This window comes from Cucurbita pepo, chromosome 8, assembly GCF_057944985.1.
Source record: "Cucurbita pepo subsp. pepo isolate OVF chromosome 8, ASM5794498v1, whole genome shotgun sequence".
Classification (NCBI taxonomy): Eukaryota; Viridiplantae; Streptophyta; class Magnoliopsida; order Cucurbitales; family Cucurbitaceae; genus Cucurbita; species Cucurbita pepo.
In genome coordinates this window covers 3,025,736-3,039,148 of record NC_141805.1, presented here as the reverse complement: position 1 = coordinate 3,039,148, position 13,413 = coordinate 3,025,736, and the positions used below count along the sequence as shown (strand labels likewise).

Sequence of the window (13,413 nt, the reverse complement as noted above, 5' to 3'; positions counted from 1 at the left end):
CCCTAGTAAACGCATTTTAAAGCCTTGAGAGGAAGCCCGAAAGGGAAAGCAAAAAAAGAACAATATCTACCAGCAGTAGATCTAGATCATTACAATATAATTGAATATAAAAATTTATACATAACAATATATATAAGCCTAATTTCAAATATTTATTTTAATTATAAATTATTATTATTATTATTAAAAAAAAATGAAAAACAAAGAGAATTATATATACATATATATACATATATATATATATATATATATATATATATATATGATTTATTATTATTAAAAAAATAAAAAATAATTTATGGAGACATAAAAATGAGAGGGGTAAAAAGGTAAGAAAGTTGGTTGTTGTTTAGGTGGCAGGAATCTGCGGAATTAAGGGCATGCACTCAGATAAGGAGGAGCACGTGTGGGGTCCTCGGGAATTGCGCTCCCCGTGGGTCCCACCCCCCTCTATACTTATTGGCGCGTGCCTATCACTGCCTCTTTCCCTCCCTCTCATCTACTCATTTAGCGCGTTTCATACACGCGCTCTTATGCATTTCGGCTTAATCAATAAGCAAAGCAATTTTATTTTTTAGTTAAAAAAATAAACTGAATCTCTATTTTTTTTTTTTTTTTTTTTAATTTTGATTGCATTTTACGCTATTAAAAAAAAAAAAAAAAAAAAAAAAAAGCATTTTGTGAAAAATTAAAATTTAAAAAAAAAAAAAAAAAAAATGGGGGGGGGGGGGGGGTGGGGGAGGGAAAGAATTAAAAGCTTAAAAAAGAGAGTTTGACTGCGCGCAAAGCCCAAGAGGGTTGTTGGTTGAATGGGCAACCGGTAAGTGTGGGCAAAGGCAATGAAGAAACTTACACAAAAAAACACAGCATGCAACTGCCAATTCCCAGTTCCCATTCTCACTCATCATCATCAGTGACCCCCCGGGGATGGCGCTGACACCCTCCCACCTATCCCTCTCTCCCTCTCCTCATTTCTAGAGAGACAATTTAGAGAGAGAGAGTGCTCATTTTCAAATTTCCCCTAATTTTTTAGTCCGTTTAAATATAGTTTAATTGGATAAGACGTTTATTTGAATAAAGAAAGTCAAAATTTTAAGATATTTATCTCCATAAACAAAGTTAAAAAGTCAAAGTTTAATATACTTATTTCTTTTTTTTACTCTACATATATTGTTAATCTGAAACAAAAATCGATAAAAAAAAATATATATTACAATTAGTTCTCGAACTTTTAATACTATTTAGTATATTCACTTTTAAAAATTGACAAATTTAATTAGGAGACATAATTGAAAAATTAATTTAAAGGGTAAAGTTGTAATTTAACTAATAAAATAATATATAAGGTACAATTTGGCTGTTTGATCTCTCCTCAACTCTTTTTTTCTTGTTGGAAACAATTAAGTATAAGGAACATACCGTTTTAAGAGAAGTTATTAATAATAAAGAATGTAAATGGAAATCAAACTTTTGGGAGATCTTAATTCTATTTATTTTATGAATTAATTTACTTAATGTATTTAATAGAAAATTCTATATTTATTCATAATTATTATATTAAATATCAACTCGATATTGGATTTATGTAAATATAATATTAAATCTCTTTGTGTTTTAAAGTGAACATCATCTCATAAAATTTTGAGAGAATGAGGTAAAGAGAATAGCTTCATTTATAAAACCAAATTTATTAAAATATATATATATATATATATATACTTTTTAATTTTTTAAAATATAATATATATTTTCTTAGTAATATTACCTTTAATATTTTATAAAGGTTCCAAAACGAAAACTAGAACATAGAATCATCACTCTATGTTACCGTTGCACCATTATATATCCCAATTTTCATTCAAAATTCTAAAACATTTCTATTTTAATAATAATTTCGAACGATCGTTTATATAATTTAGACAACAAGACTACAAATAAAATGATTTGACTTGTACCATGTGGAGGGAAAGTGATTGATTTGGAGTTATATGGTATATATAATCTCTTATGTTAATGAAATGATCATGTTTATTACTTATCTCTAATCTAAACGCAAATTTAGATTTTCAACCAAAATTTAAGAGTAAAGTGTACTTATCAAATATCTTACTTTCTAATGAAATTAACCAGAATATATATAGATATATATATAAATTAACCCGAAACTAAACCTAGAAGAAAGAAAAAGAAAAAAAAAAAAAAAAACTCGACCCAATTCAACCCAACCATTCCTCAAATGGAAAATTCTTCGCCCGAGAAACCTCCAGGTAAAATTTTACCTTGGAACCTTTTTATATACATATGGAATATTTTCATACTAAAAATTTGGGGGGAAAAGGGTTTAAAATCTTAATATTTGTAGGGAAGTATAGGAAAGGATACCTCCGCCCCTTTTGCTCTGCACTGTAAACAGATAAACATTACCAAATTAACGTCCCAAATATACATCAGCACTTCAGCATAAAATTGAGACATCTCCTGCGTCATTGAACATGCAGTTTCACAGCTTATAATAAAACTAATTTCTTATAGTATACATACATAATGTTGAGGATTATTGGGAGTGTGAGTCCCACGTTGGTTAATTTAGTGGAAGATCACGGGTTTATAAGTGAAGAATACTATCTCCATTAGTATGAGATCTTTTGGGGAAGCTCAAAGCAAAGCCGTGAGAGTTTATGCTCAAAGTGGACAATATCATACCATTGTGGAGAGTCGTGATTTCTAACAATATATACATGTAATATATGTATGTATGCATGCATGTACGTACGTATGTATTTATGAATGTATGAACATACCAAGAAATTATACTACCATGAATTCTGAATGGAGAGGTGACTCTCCAGAATAAATTTAGATGCAATGCGGTTCAGAAATACTAACAAAAATTCAAAACCATCCCTACATCTTTATGCTACGAGACTAAGCTTATGGTGTGGGTAAATGAAGCAAGAAAATGTAACCAAAAATCTTCTGGAGTAAACAAAAAAGGGACTATAAGGATTCAATAAAGATTTTATCATACATTTCAAAATGTGAGGGCTGGACTTACCAAGAAGATCAACAAGACCGAAGCAAAATGGGACCGACTGTAGTACTGAGCATATCACTGAGAGCTACCTGGACCTCATTTGAGCCATGTTCACAGCTTATCAAGCTAGACAATAATGGGAAGAAGCCAGCCAAGTTCTTCTCGAATGAAGCCTCGTTTAGGTTACAAATGGCCTGAAGGATTGCTACGATAAGAGGCGCCCGAGCAGCTAATTCCCTTCGCTTGCCAGAGCCTAAAGGAATTGGCCAATGTGGTTGTGTGCCACTACTAACTGATGCTTCAGCCACATTCCCATACCGTGCTGTTTCGATATAGAACTGCAACACCTCGTGACAAAGTTTAGTAAGGCATGATTCGACCTCTGCTTCCTCATAATCATGAGGTCCATCCACAATTAGGTTTTGTACAAAAGTGAGGCATATTTGGTAAGACTCGTTTTCGAGTCGTAACAGTGGGGGGTCTTGCATTTGTGTTATGGAGGCAAACTCTTGTAGCTTAGAACGTATGGCCGAACTGGCATTAATGTTATGTGCATGAGATGCTACACTGTGCAAAGCGTCGAATAGGACCAACACGTTTTTAGTTGAAAGGTGAGACCGATACATATTGTATATCTCCATAACTGCCTGCCAAATTTTACAAGATAACTGTCAGATTTCATTGATAGGAATCCAAAACAGCAGAAAAGTTGCATATCAACAAATTAGAAGCTTCTCCAGTTTTAAAGCAAGCTACATTACCTACCAATACTATATTCGACTCCTTGAGACTAAAATATCAAAGAATCACATGTATTACCATAAAGACAGAGACGGGTAAGCCTATGAAACCTACCTGGATCAATAAAAGCTGAACAGCAGCTCGACACTTGGCATCAGATATTGAAGTGTAAACATGTTGCACGGTCAGGCTTTCCGAATCGTCGTAAGGCAATTCAGAACTATTAGACTCTGCATTACCCTCTCCCTTCAACTCAATTCTATGGCTCCTTATTGTAGAATCAGAATCGACAAGGAAAGTGAAATCGGGAAGCGTCGCAGTTGTTGCTTCTTTTAATGAGAAAACCACTTCTTGCCACTTCTCCTCGGAAAATAAATCCCCAGCATTGCTCATCAAGCGAACAAATGCAGCAATACCAATGCCAGCAAGACTTTGGTGAGGACGCTTAATAAAGCTAACCAGAAGTGTCAACACTTTCTTCAGAAGGGGATTGACAGTGCTATAAAATTTGACAAAAAGATCAACAACTAGTTGTAGAGCCAAGGTACAAGTTTCGTATAACCAGGCATCTTGATCAAGTTCACCATTCTCGCTGTCCATTCCCTGCTCTGATGAACTTGCACTCGATGGATCGATAGCATGTCGGACATAATCAAATATAGGAAACAGAACAGACTCAAAAACCCGTTCCCACAATGGTAAGGAGAAAAGGTGACCATGCTTGCGTAAGGTATCAAACAACACTTGTAAGGCACTTTTCCGGATCTCAGGCCTGGGATCAAAGCTAAGTTCTGACAAGCCTGCAAAGTCAGAAACAAAATATATGAGTGTCATTAGAAGTAAAGTTACTCTAGCAAAATCAAGTTTGGTTTCCCCTTTGTTTAAAAGAAAAAGTTTATATCGGTATATTGTCTGCATACAAATGTTTGGCAGTTTAAATAAGAGGCAAATTGAGCAGCGTCATTACCAGCTAACAAAGGGAACCAGAAATAGAGATGGTTGTCTTTGTCAGTCATCTCTGCATCATGTTTGCTATCTTTTGCTCTCCGAGGTGAAAGAGAACCTCTTCCAGCGAGCTCCTTGTCCTTGTTTCTTGAAGAGAATCCAAGATCTCCTTCAGCAAGTTTGGTTGCACAGAAACGTAGAAAAGCAATGGCATTGAGGCTAATATCTTTGTTGAACCGATTATTGGTAAATGCGATTAGGCAATTCACACAATCTGTAAAGGTGGTTGTTTCGGTCTCCGTAATGTATGGAAAATAGTCTCGTATGATCTTTTCAATTATTTCAAAGGCCAGAAGAACAATATTCTTGTGGTCATCATAAGCGGCTGTAGTGAAAACCTGAATAAAGAAAAAACAGCAATTCCTCAAGAAGTGACCAGATGATGAGAAACTTTCAAGTCATGAAAAAAATAGAATAAAAACTAGGATGAAGTTCATATAGGCTTTTCATACCATGAACATGCTCTTCCATCCGGATTTAACGTTATTAACTCGAGACAAGACCATCTGAGAGACGCATCTAATAATCAATTCTCGAATCTCAACAGCGCTACTCTTACGCATTACAATGACAAAAGGCTTCATAAATTCATTCTGGAAGTTGTAATTAGCCAGCTCTTCCCGGTCTAAGAATTTCATAGACAGTTGACGTAAGGAATCCATTGCAAATATTGCAATTGAAAGGTTTTCAGAGCATCCAATGGTCACAAAGAAATCAGAAAGTACATGCCAGATGCTCGACCATACAAGCCGGATGCGGTTCATGTTATAGTGCCTGAAATGTTGGACCAAATTCATCATGAATTCCATAAATAAACAAATTTGTGCTAATCATTAAGCACGAATTAAAAAAAAAACTGAGATTTGCAGAAAATGAACAGGGAAAAAGTGCATACGCAATCTCAACAATTTTTGTAAGGCTGAAGACACGAGGATCAGATGTGGAACGCAACTCCTCCACAGAAACCTTGCAAAGGGCCTTAACAAAGTCCACAATAGCTTCACTGTTTAACTTTTGACTCCTTGTGAAGATGCGGTTCATTTCAGAGCTTCCAACTTGTTCCAACATGTTTAGATTAGAAACTAAATTGTTCATCTGTTCTGATGTGACTCCAGAAGCATTGCCGGTTATACCAGCACTATCATATGAACCCCTCATCACCGCAGCTGCTGCATATTGAATCCTCCCAAGTCCTTTCTTTTTCAGTAATGGAAGCATCGTACCCTTGGTTTGCTTTGACTTTTCAGACTCATTTTGAGGAAAAGCAAAGAAAGTGGCATCTGGAGGAGCACCCTCACCCAGGAGATGTAAATGCTCAAAGCGAGAAACACATGTCAAGATATGTTCCCATGCTTCTTGTAAAAAATTCCCCTCCTCGTCTGCTATCTTAACTATTGCCTATTGAAATTTCAGATAACACCTTCAGAGACAGATACATATTCCATAAAGTACAAAAAGTTAATAACAGTTCACTCAGAAATATTTTCCAGAAGACATTCTATACTAAACACTTTGTCTAAGCAAAATAAACTAGTTGAGACATTGATTATTGTTTATCACCTAATGATAAAGGCAAGATTCAGCAGAATATCCACCCCAAAGTAGTTGGGTTTATTACTGAGGCTGCAGGAACTCACGTTAGGTGAACTCACGTTATCACCTTCCTTCATATTAGGCCGGAATTTGTTCTCCTGTATCAATAATGCATAAAGTCTGTCCTACTATGTGCAAGGGGGTTCATTATGGTTCTATGACCAGCTGTACCGGTGAGGATCCTATACCCAACCAATGGCCTGTTTCGTGGTTTATATCACTTGTGGGCTACTAATACATAGAGAGGTAGAGTGACAGCATCGCCAACTACAAGCCATCCTTTCTGGTGGAGACTTTTTGACTCCATTAACTACATCGAGGTATCACCTCATTGCAGCGAGGGACCGATTATTCAAACTATATGATTTAAACTCCAAAAAGTAGCCAAAGGGCAGTCTAGCGGTGAGGGATTGGGATATTTGAAGATTCTCTCCTCCTGAAGCTAGTTTTGGAATGAACATATCCTCTTTAGAGATTAGTAGAGGGTGAGCCATGAACATAAGTAATACAAGGAGTATCGCACCCGTATCCTGATAACAAAAGTAAAAACAGAAGACAGGGCACACAAAAACCAACCTTAATTGCATCAATATTTTTTTGTTTGATATCAGCAGGAGAGTGGAGGGAGGTAAACTTTGCAAGTGAAGTCACAAAGGCATCTCTGTGAGTCTTCATGGACATTACTGCAGTAACATGGATAGCGTATTGAAAGCCTTCAAGACATAAAGCTATTACAACATCATCATCACTTCGGTCAAGTGGAACACTGAAGGCAGCCAGCATAGGAGCCCAGCATACCTCAATCATAAATCTAAGAATGACAACATCTGTGGCTGCATAATAAACTGACCTAAAAAAGACAAGAATTTTCTATTATGAAGCAACCAAAATCACGCTTCAAAGGAACTTTAATGAAGCCTATAACTTTTGAAGGGAAACATTATTTTCTAGATAGAATATAGAGATGAAAGGAATTACAAATATCCATAGATCAAAACACACCTTAAATTCAGTTTTGTATGCAGATAATATAAAACAAAAAATCAGAAAAAAGAAGTATAGCAGTGAATATTTCATGCAAAGCCATTCGATCTTACTCAGTCTTGCGAGCCTTCTCTTTAAATTGCTCTTGCATATGCCTGATAAGATCATCACTGGTTTCCATGTTCTGGTCCTCACCTCGCTTACGAATCACAATGTTTAGGATACTGTCGAAGCCCAAGAGTTTGTTGGAGTTTGTAGACTGTTTCTGTTGAGGAGCCAATTCATCATCCTTCATTTTAATCTCATTTCTTGATATCCTTTCATATAATGATTTCAAATACTCCTCGGGCAAATCTTTACCATCATCAATGCCACGATTATTTCTAATGAAATCTTCGGCAGACATCTGCGTATTTATCAGCAAAAAAAAAATGAGCAATATATCCGCATTTTGTCTTTAACATCAACCAGATTATCAGAGATAATGGTCTGACCTTGTTCTTCACCATCGGGTTATGGGCATCAGTATTAAGCAATATCACAGAGTAGGCAAGAACATAGGCCGTGTCAGCACTTATAAAAGCTTTTGGATTACATTTGCAATAACGCTCAGCAAACTTTTCCATAATACGATCAATCTTCTGTGCCTCACCAGGCAACCGAAAACCTTTAAGAAATACTCTAATAGCCTCATCAAACTCCAACCCTCGAAAGTCAAAGGAATCCACATACGCATGCATTACTTTAAGTGATAAGTCTTCTCTCTCCCCTAAATAATCACCAATCAGTGCCTTGTCCAAACCAGATGCATCTTTAAGAAATGCAGCTATCTCTTCAGGTGAACTTCCCACCTTATTAGCATTGATAAGAAATTCAATTCCTTTCTTCGGTTTGCGGTTAAAAAGTGATATACCTTCCTGCCACAAATCATCATGTAGTTCCACAATAGTTAGGACGATAACATCAAAAAGATTTACATTGCAACAAAAGACAGAGCGACAGCTTACCTGGAGTTCAAGTTTGTAGGCACGGCGTTGCTCTATCGTCAAAACTTCAGAAGACTCGGTAGAAACTTCAGAATGGGAATCTGATCCTTCACCGTGCTCGTCAGAAGTGCCATTTGACATTGGAACACTAACAGCTTCAGAGCTGTTTTCAGCCACTTCAATTTTTTTGGTGGAATGAGGATCCGGAATCCTTAGCTGCTTATTCAACCAGTCTCCCATTGACTTCAAGATAGCAACTAAGCACTTCATAGATTCAAGTTTCATTGTCGACTCCTGAGGTGGCAACAGTGTAGTTGCTACACCAGGAGGGACACCTTGAGCAGTCTTAAGAAGTCCATTGACCATTCTGAAAGGATCAGGTATCAGGATAAATAAACTTCTAAAAAAGTTGGCTGTCAAATTTTAAAGACCAAATGAAAAAGAATTTTAGGAAACCCACAATCAAAATGAAAATTCTTATTGCTTTACCAAGCATAATTTCTGAAAAGTTGCAGACCTACCTCTCAAATATGTTGGATGAATTGACATCACAATCATAATTAATAAAAATATCCACCAATATTTGGGAATCAACGCACAGCTTTTCAACAAATCGAAGCACTATCATCTTCTGTTGAAAGTTTGGTTGAGCAACATTTTCCAAAACTCTCAGAACAATCATAGGGAAAAATACTCCAATCTCTGCTTTCAAACCAGCTCTAAATCGTGATACCAGACTGATGAAAATGGAGCACGATAGCTGAAATATGATCATAAGAGTTGAAGCGCTGTTCTTCAACAATGAAAGACACAAATACTGCTTAATCGCACCAAGAAACCTGTTGCATACACATTTTTTAGTACTAATATCTTGCCAACAGAAGTACAAAATGGTAAGATCTAAAATATACTTTTTGCATGTGAGAAAGGAAGTTCATCAAAAAGCAATAACAAGGACATCAATCAAAGAAGACTAATATCAGAGGGGATAATCTGCCACAAATTCATCTTTCATCTACTCTAAGGAACAGCTCCAATGCAAGTGGTCTAGATCCTACACCGGCCTCCTTCATAACATGTGCCATAAAGGACCTAGAACCAAGGAAGAAAATCTTTAGACAAAGTTATGGAATTTAGCCTTCCCAAGATAACCTGATTTTCATATTTTAGTCTTCCAGAGCCAGGTAAATATATGAGGAGGGTTGGTTTAGACAAATGAGAAAAAAGAGATTTAGTGAAAAAAGGTACCAGAAGGCTCGAGAGTTCAATACAAGAAGTCATAATTGAGAAAGAGGCAAACTAACCGGAGAAAACCGAGCTTTCATTTTGCAAAAATGAAAAAATACATCGGGCATACAAAAAAAATCAACTTCAAAAGGAGTCGAAATAAAGAACAGGGCTCTAGTCAAACAAAATGAACTCTGACAGATATCTATAGAGGTCCTTACCAACCAAAGCCAGAGAGAGGTATGAAAACTAACAAGAGACCAAACTTCCTCTCTAGAAAACACACCGTTCCACAGATCTAAACACTCTAATGTTCCTCTCTCCCCAAAGACTCATAGCATATCATAAATGCCAGCTACCCACAAGAAAAACAACCCTTTTTACTAAAGGGTGAATGCTGCAATAACTCCTCAAACATAGAACTGAGAACTCTAGGCTGAATCATGCTAATACTAAAGGTCTGAACTAAACAAATCCAGATTGCCAGAGCATAATCCCATGACCACAAAAGATGATCGAGGCACTCCATTGCTCCTCACAAAGGTGAAAGGATACAACATTGCCGACCAGTTAACTAGGACAACCTTCCCATAATCCAATCTCTTTAATAATAAATTAGTAAACCATTCAAAGCCCAAAATCTATCCGTCACTGTTCAGCCAATCCTTCTCTAAATAACATATTTGTTAATTATGTAGGGAAAAATCACATATATGACCAGTCACATAAAAGCATGATTATTTGACCAGAAGCAACGGCTGCTGAAGATTCAAAAATTGACACATGCAAATATATGTCGAGAAAATGCAGTTTCCAATTATAAGGATGATGTAGAACACAGAATACCTCTCACTCGTTCTAAAAACAGCACCAGCATTTTCCAGCAAAATTTTCAACAATTCCAATGCGACGATCTTCCCCTTCATTAACTGCGGATCTGCCATTGCCTCCTTTGGTGGTGTCTTCATGGATAACTTACAAAGAGCTCTAAACACTAAGAATGCATCCCTCCTCAGCTTATTACCAATCTGAACTTCCAAATCATCATCTCTCTCACCCTCCCCATCTGCCAACTCCCCTTTTCTTCCCTCCAATGCCGTTTTGTACATACTAATCTCCCAATACTTTGCGTCCAACATATCCTTGTCAGTTGAATCCAGCAAATCAGCAGGATTCGTTGTTTCTACCGTAGTAGTCTCAAATGCACCATCGTGTGCACCTATGGAAACCTTACCTGGTATGGCCGGATTCAAAACCCCGTCAATGTCCTGCATAATTTTCGTGATGAACCCTTGTACGAACTGTGTCATCGACCCATCGGCGTCCGCTTTCTCAACTGGTTCCATCAATTCCGCAACAACAATTGGCTGAACCGGAACTGTAGACGAATCTGCCTCCATTCTCCGAAACACGATCACTAGCATTTGAATCAATGATGCTTTTGCTGTAGTTTGATTAACCACATTCTTACTATCCAAGTAGATATCGTAACAAGTCTTAACAATCTGAAGCAAACAATCCCCGTGAATTCGTAACGAGATCGACGTGACAGCCGATAACAGTGCCTTGAGCACCAAAAGCTCGAGAGCATCATCACCTAAATCATGACATTTGCACACCGATTCGATCAGCTTCGCCAGTAGTTTCCCCTCAGCGCCCCCGCTGGGGTCAGCCTCGCCACGCAAATAACCATGCGCAATCAACTTCTGAATGCAATCAACTGCTGGATCAGCTATCTTAAGAACTCCCGAGGATGAAGCATTCATAAGAGGGCTAAGAATGGACTCTGACTCGACAAGCGAATATTCAATCGGACCGCCATCGTTGAGTGGCCCAGGAAGAGAGCCTTCCGCTTCGGAACCAGTAGGAGATGACGGAGAAGATGGAGAAGAAGCTTTCGAAGAGGACGTGAAGCGTTCAAGAACAGATTTGCACTCATGTGCGAGCTTGGAATGCTTCCGCCACGACGCATTCTTAATGATCTTCTCAAGAGCTGGGGATATGACCAGGCTCAGACGGGAAGCGGCTTCCGAAGAAGCCATTCCCACCGAGTTTGTAAGATCCGGACAAGCTAGTCAGGATCTAACTAGAAACGAACAATTGTTAGGGTTTTAGCTTCAACTCTGGTCACCGGAATGTTACCTGCTCCGGCAATGACGGAATTTGAGTTTGTCGGATTAGATCGCAAATCGCCGCCGATAACGTCGCCGGCCCGGAGATGGTATTCTCTCTGTATCAGAAAGGGAGAGAGAGAGAGAGAGAGAGAGAGAGAGAGAGAGAGATCGTGGAAATGGGGAAGGGAGGGGTTGAGATTTAGATCGCGCTTCGGCCGTCTTAGATTTAGCTTAATTTTCGGTGTGAAATTATTAATAAGCCCTTTAAATTTACCGAAGAGACCTTAAGAACGTTGAAATAACGCTCATTTTCTTGGGGTTTTTCGGAATAAAAATTCTAATGGCGTGTTTTTAACTGCTCCGATCGACGGGTAGCTCGGGAAAGGAAATTCAATCTTGGATTAATATTACTCATGAATTATTATAAATTTATACGGATAAATAAATAGTAATTTGTCCAAATGACATAAACGCCCCTCTTAATTTTGTGTTTTTACTAGTTCGCTCTTTATCTAAGATTGGCGCTATCCCACCTTGATTGTTTTTATTTAGTTTCTAAAATTATGAAATTATTGTTAATATTGCTTCATACGAGCTAATATAGATTAGTATTGAATGTATTTATAGCTATATCATCAGATATTGATGGTTTTATCTCTACGGCTATAATTATTTGTATTCTTCAAGCGAGACGCTCTAATAAAGATTGTCACTTAGAGTTTTAGGATGAATTAAGGTTATATGGCGAAACATACTCGTTAATAGCAAGAACTAAGATTATAATTCCTATCCTGATTAAACACTGGTTTGGGATTAACCTGGAGAGGATCAAAGGTATGGGTAATAAGACGGGAGGTGACTCTACTTACTTTCACTCAGATCACACCGATTCGAGCATCCAAACACTTGAAATGTTTGCCTATAGGATGGTATTGCCTCAATGAGAAGTTTGTGAGGTGTCGTTGCAAGCTGCTCTCTCATGCTTGTCCAAGACGTGTTGTTTGCAATTGTGTCGAATGTCCCAGTCATACTCGTCCATGACGTATTGTCTATGGTCATATGTCCGTTCCAAACCCCTCTTTAATATTCTTGTTATGTCGATGTAGGGTGTATTACTGTTCATCAACATCATGTCTACACCCTCCAAGACTATGGAGATATGACTAATCGTCAATTTTTTCTACCCTGATTATATATGTTATCAAAAGCGTAGTTGTTACTTACTCACTTTTAACCTATAACACTTCTATCTCTCTAACTGTTTCCAATGCATTCATTGCTCACGTTTTATAAAATATTTTATGCCAAATGTGACTCGAGATTCAACCACACGTTCGAATTGTCTACAAAGTTCGATTTTGCACAGCTAACTTACTCACTAAGTTAGAACAAGTATTACATAATCATTGTCCCTTACTCACTCAGTTAGAACAAGTATTGCATAATCATTGTCCCGTTGTTGTAAGAGTGCAATTATGACACAATGTTAGTAAATCAAAAAATAGATCGAGTTTAGAGGGAGGTTGAAACTCAAACACGTCCATAAATCTATAAATGATTAAATATTTATTAATGCCATGAATTTTATTTAAAAGAAATTCAACACAGTAGCTAATATATGTAAATTCTGTGTGATTTTATTTGGATCAAAAAGAACTTCATAAAAATAAATAAATAAATAAATAAAAATAAAAAGTTGAATTTTGGCATAATTTCAAATTTACTCTAT

General features: G+C 37.0%; 1 protein-coding gene across 3 annotated transcripts; it reads right to left on the bottom strand.

Annotated features, from left to right (window-relative positions):
* Nucleotides 1-2,244: 2,244 nt before the first annotated feature.
* Nucleotides 2,245-11,877, bottom strand: LOC111799660 (brefeldin A-inhibited guanine nucleotide-exchange protein 2). 3 transcript variants are annotated; one of them, XM_087126220.1, is made up of 12 exons: nucleotides 10,417-11,877; nucleotides 8,865-9,182; nucleotides 8,365-8,710; nucleotides 7,852-8,274; nucleotides 7,471-7,763; nucleotides 6,950-7,223; nucleotides 5,676-6,178; nucleotides 5,233-5,554; nucleotides 4,743-5,118; nucleotides 3,890-4,575; nucleotides 3,056-3,681; nucleotides 2,245-2,478 (listed from the first exon to the last, which is right to left on the bottom strand). In XM_087126220.1, exons 1-11 carry the CDS (start codon nucleotides 11,610-11,612, stop codon nucleotides 3,064-3,066), a joined length of 5,355 nt encoding a protein of 1,784 aa, XP_086982346.1. In that variant the 5' UTR covers nucleotides 11,613-11,877; the 3' UTR covers nucleotides 2,245-2,478; nucleotides 3,056-3,063. The 3 variants fall into 3 exon arrangements, with proteins under 3 accessions (XP_086982346.1, XP_023538860.2, XP_023538858.2); XM_023683092.2 differs by having other exon boundaries at nucleotides 2,245-2,403; XM_023683090.2 differs by lacking the exon at nucleotides 2,245-2,478 and having other exon boundaries at nucleotides 2,824-3,681.
* Between the last annotated feature and the right edge of the window lie 1,536 nt (nucleotides 11,878-13,413).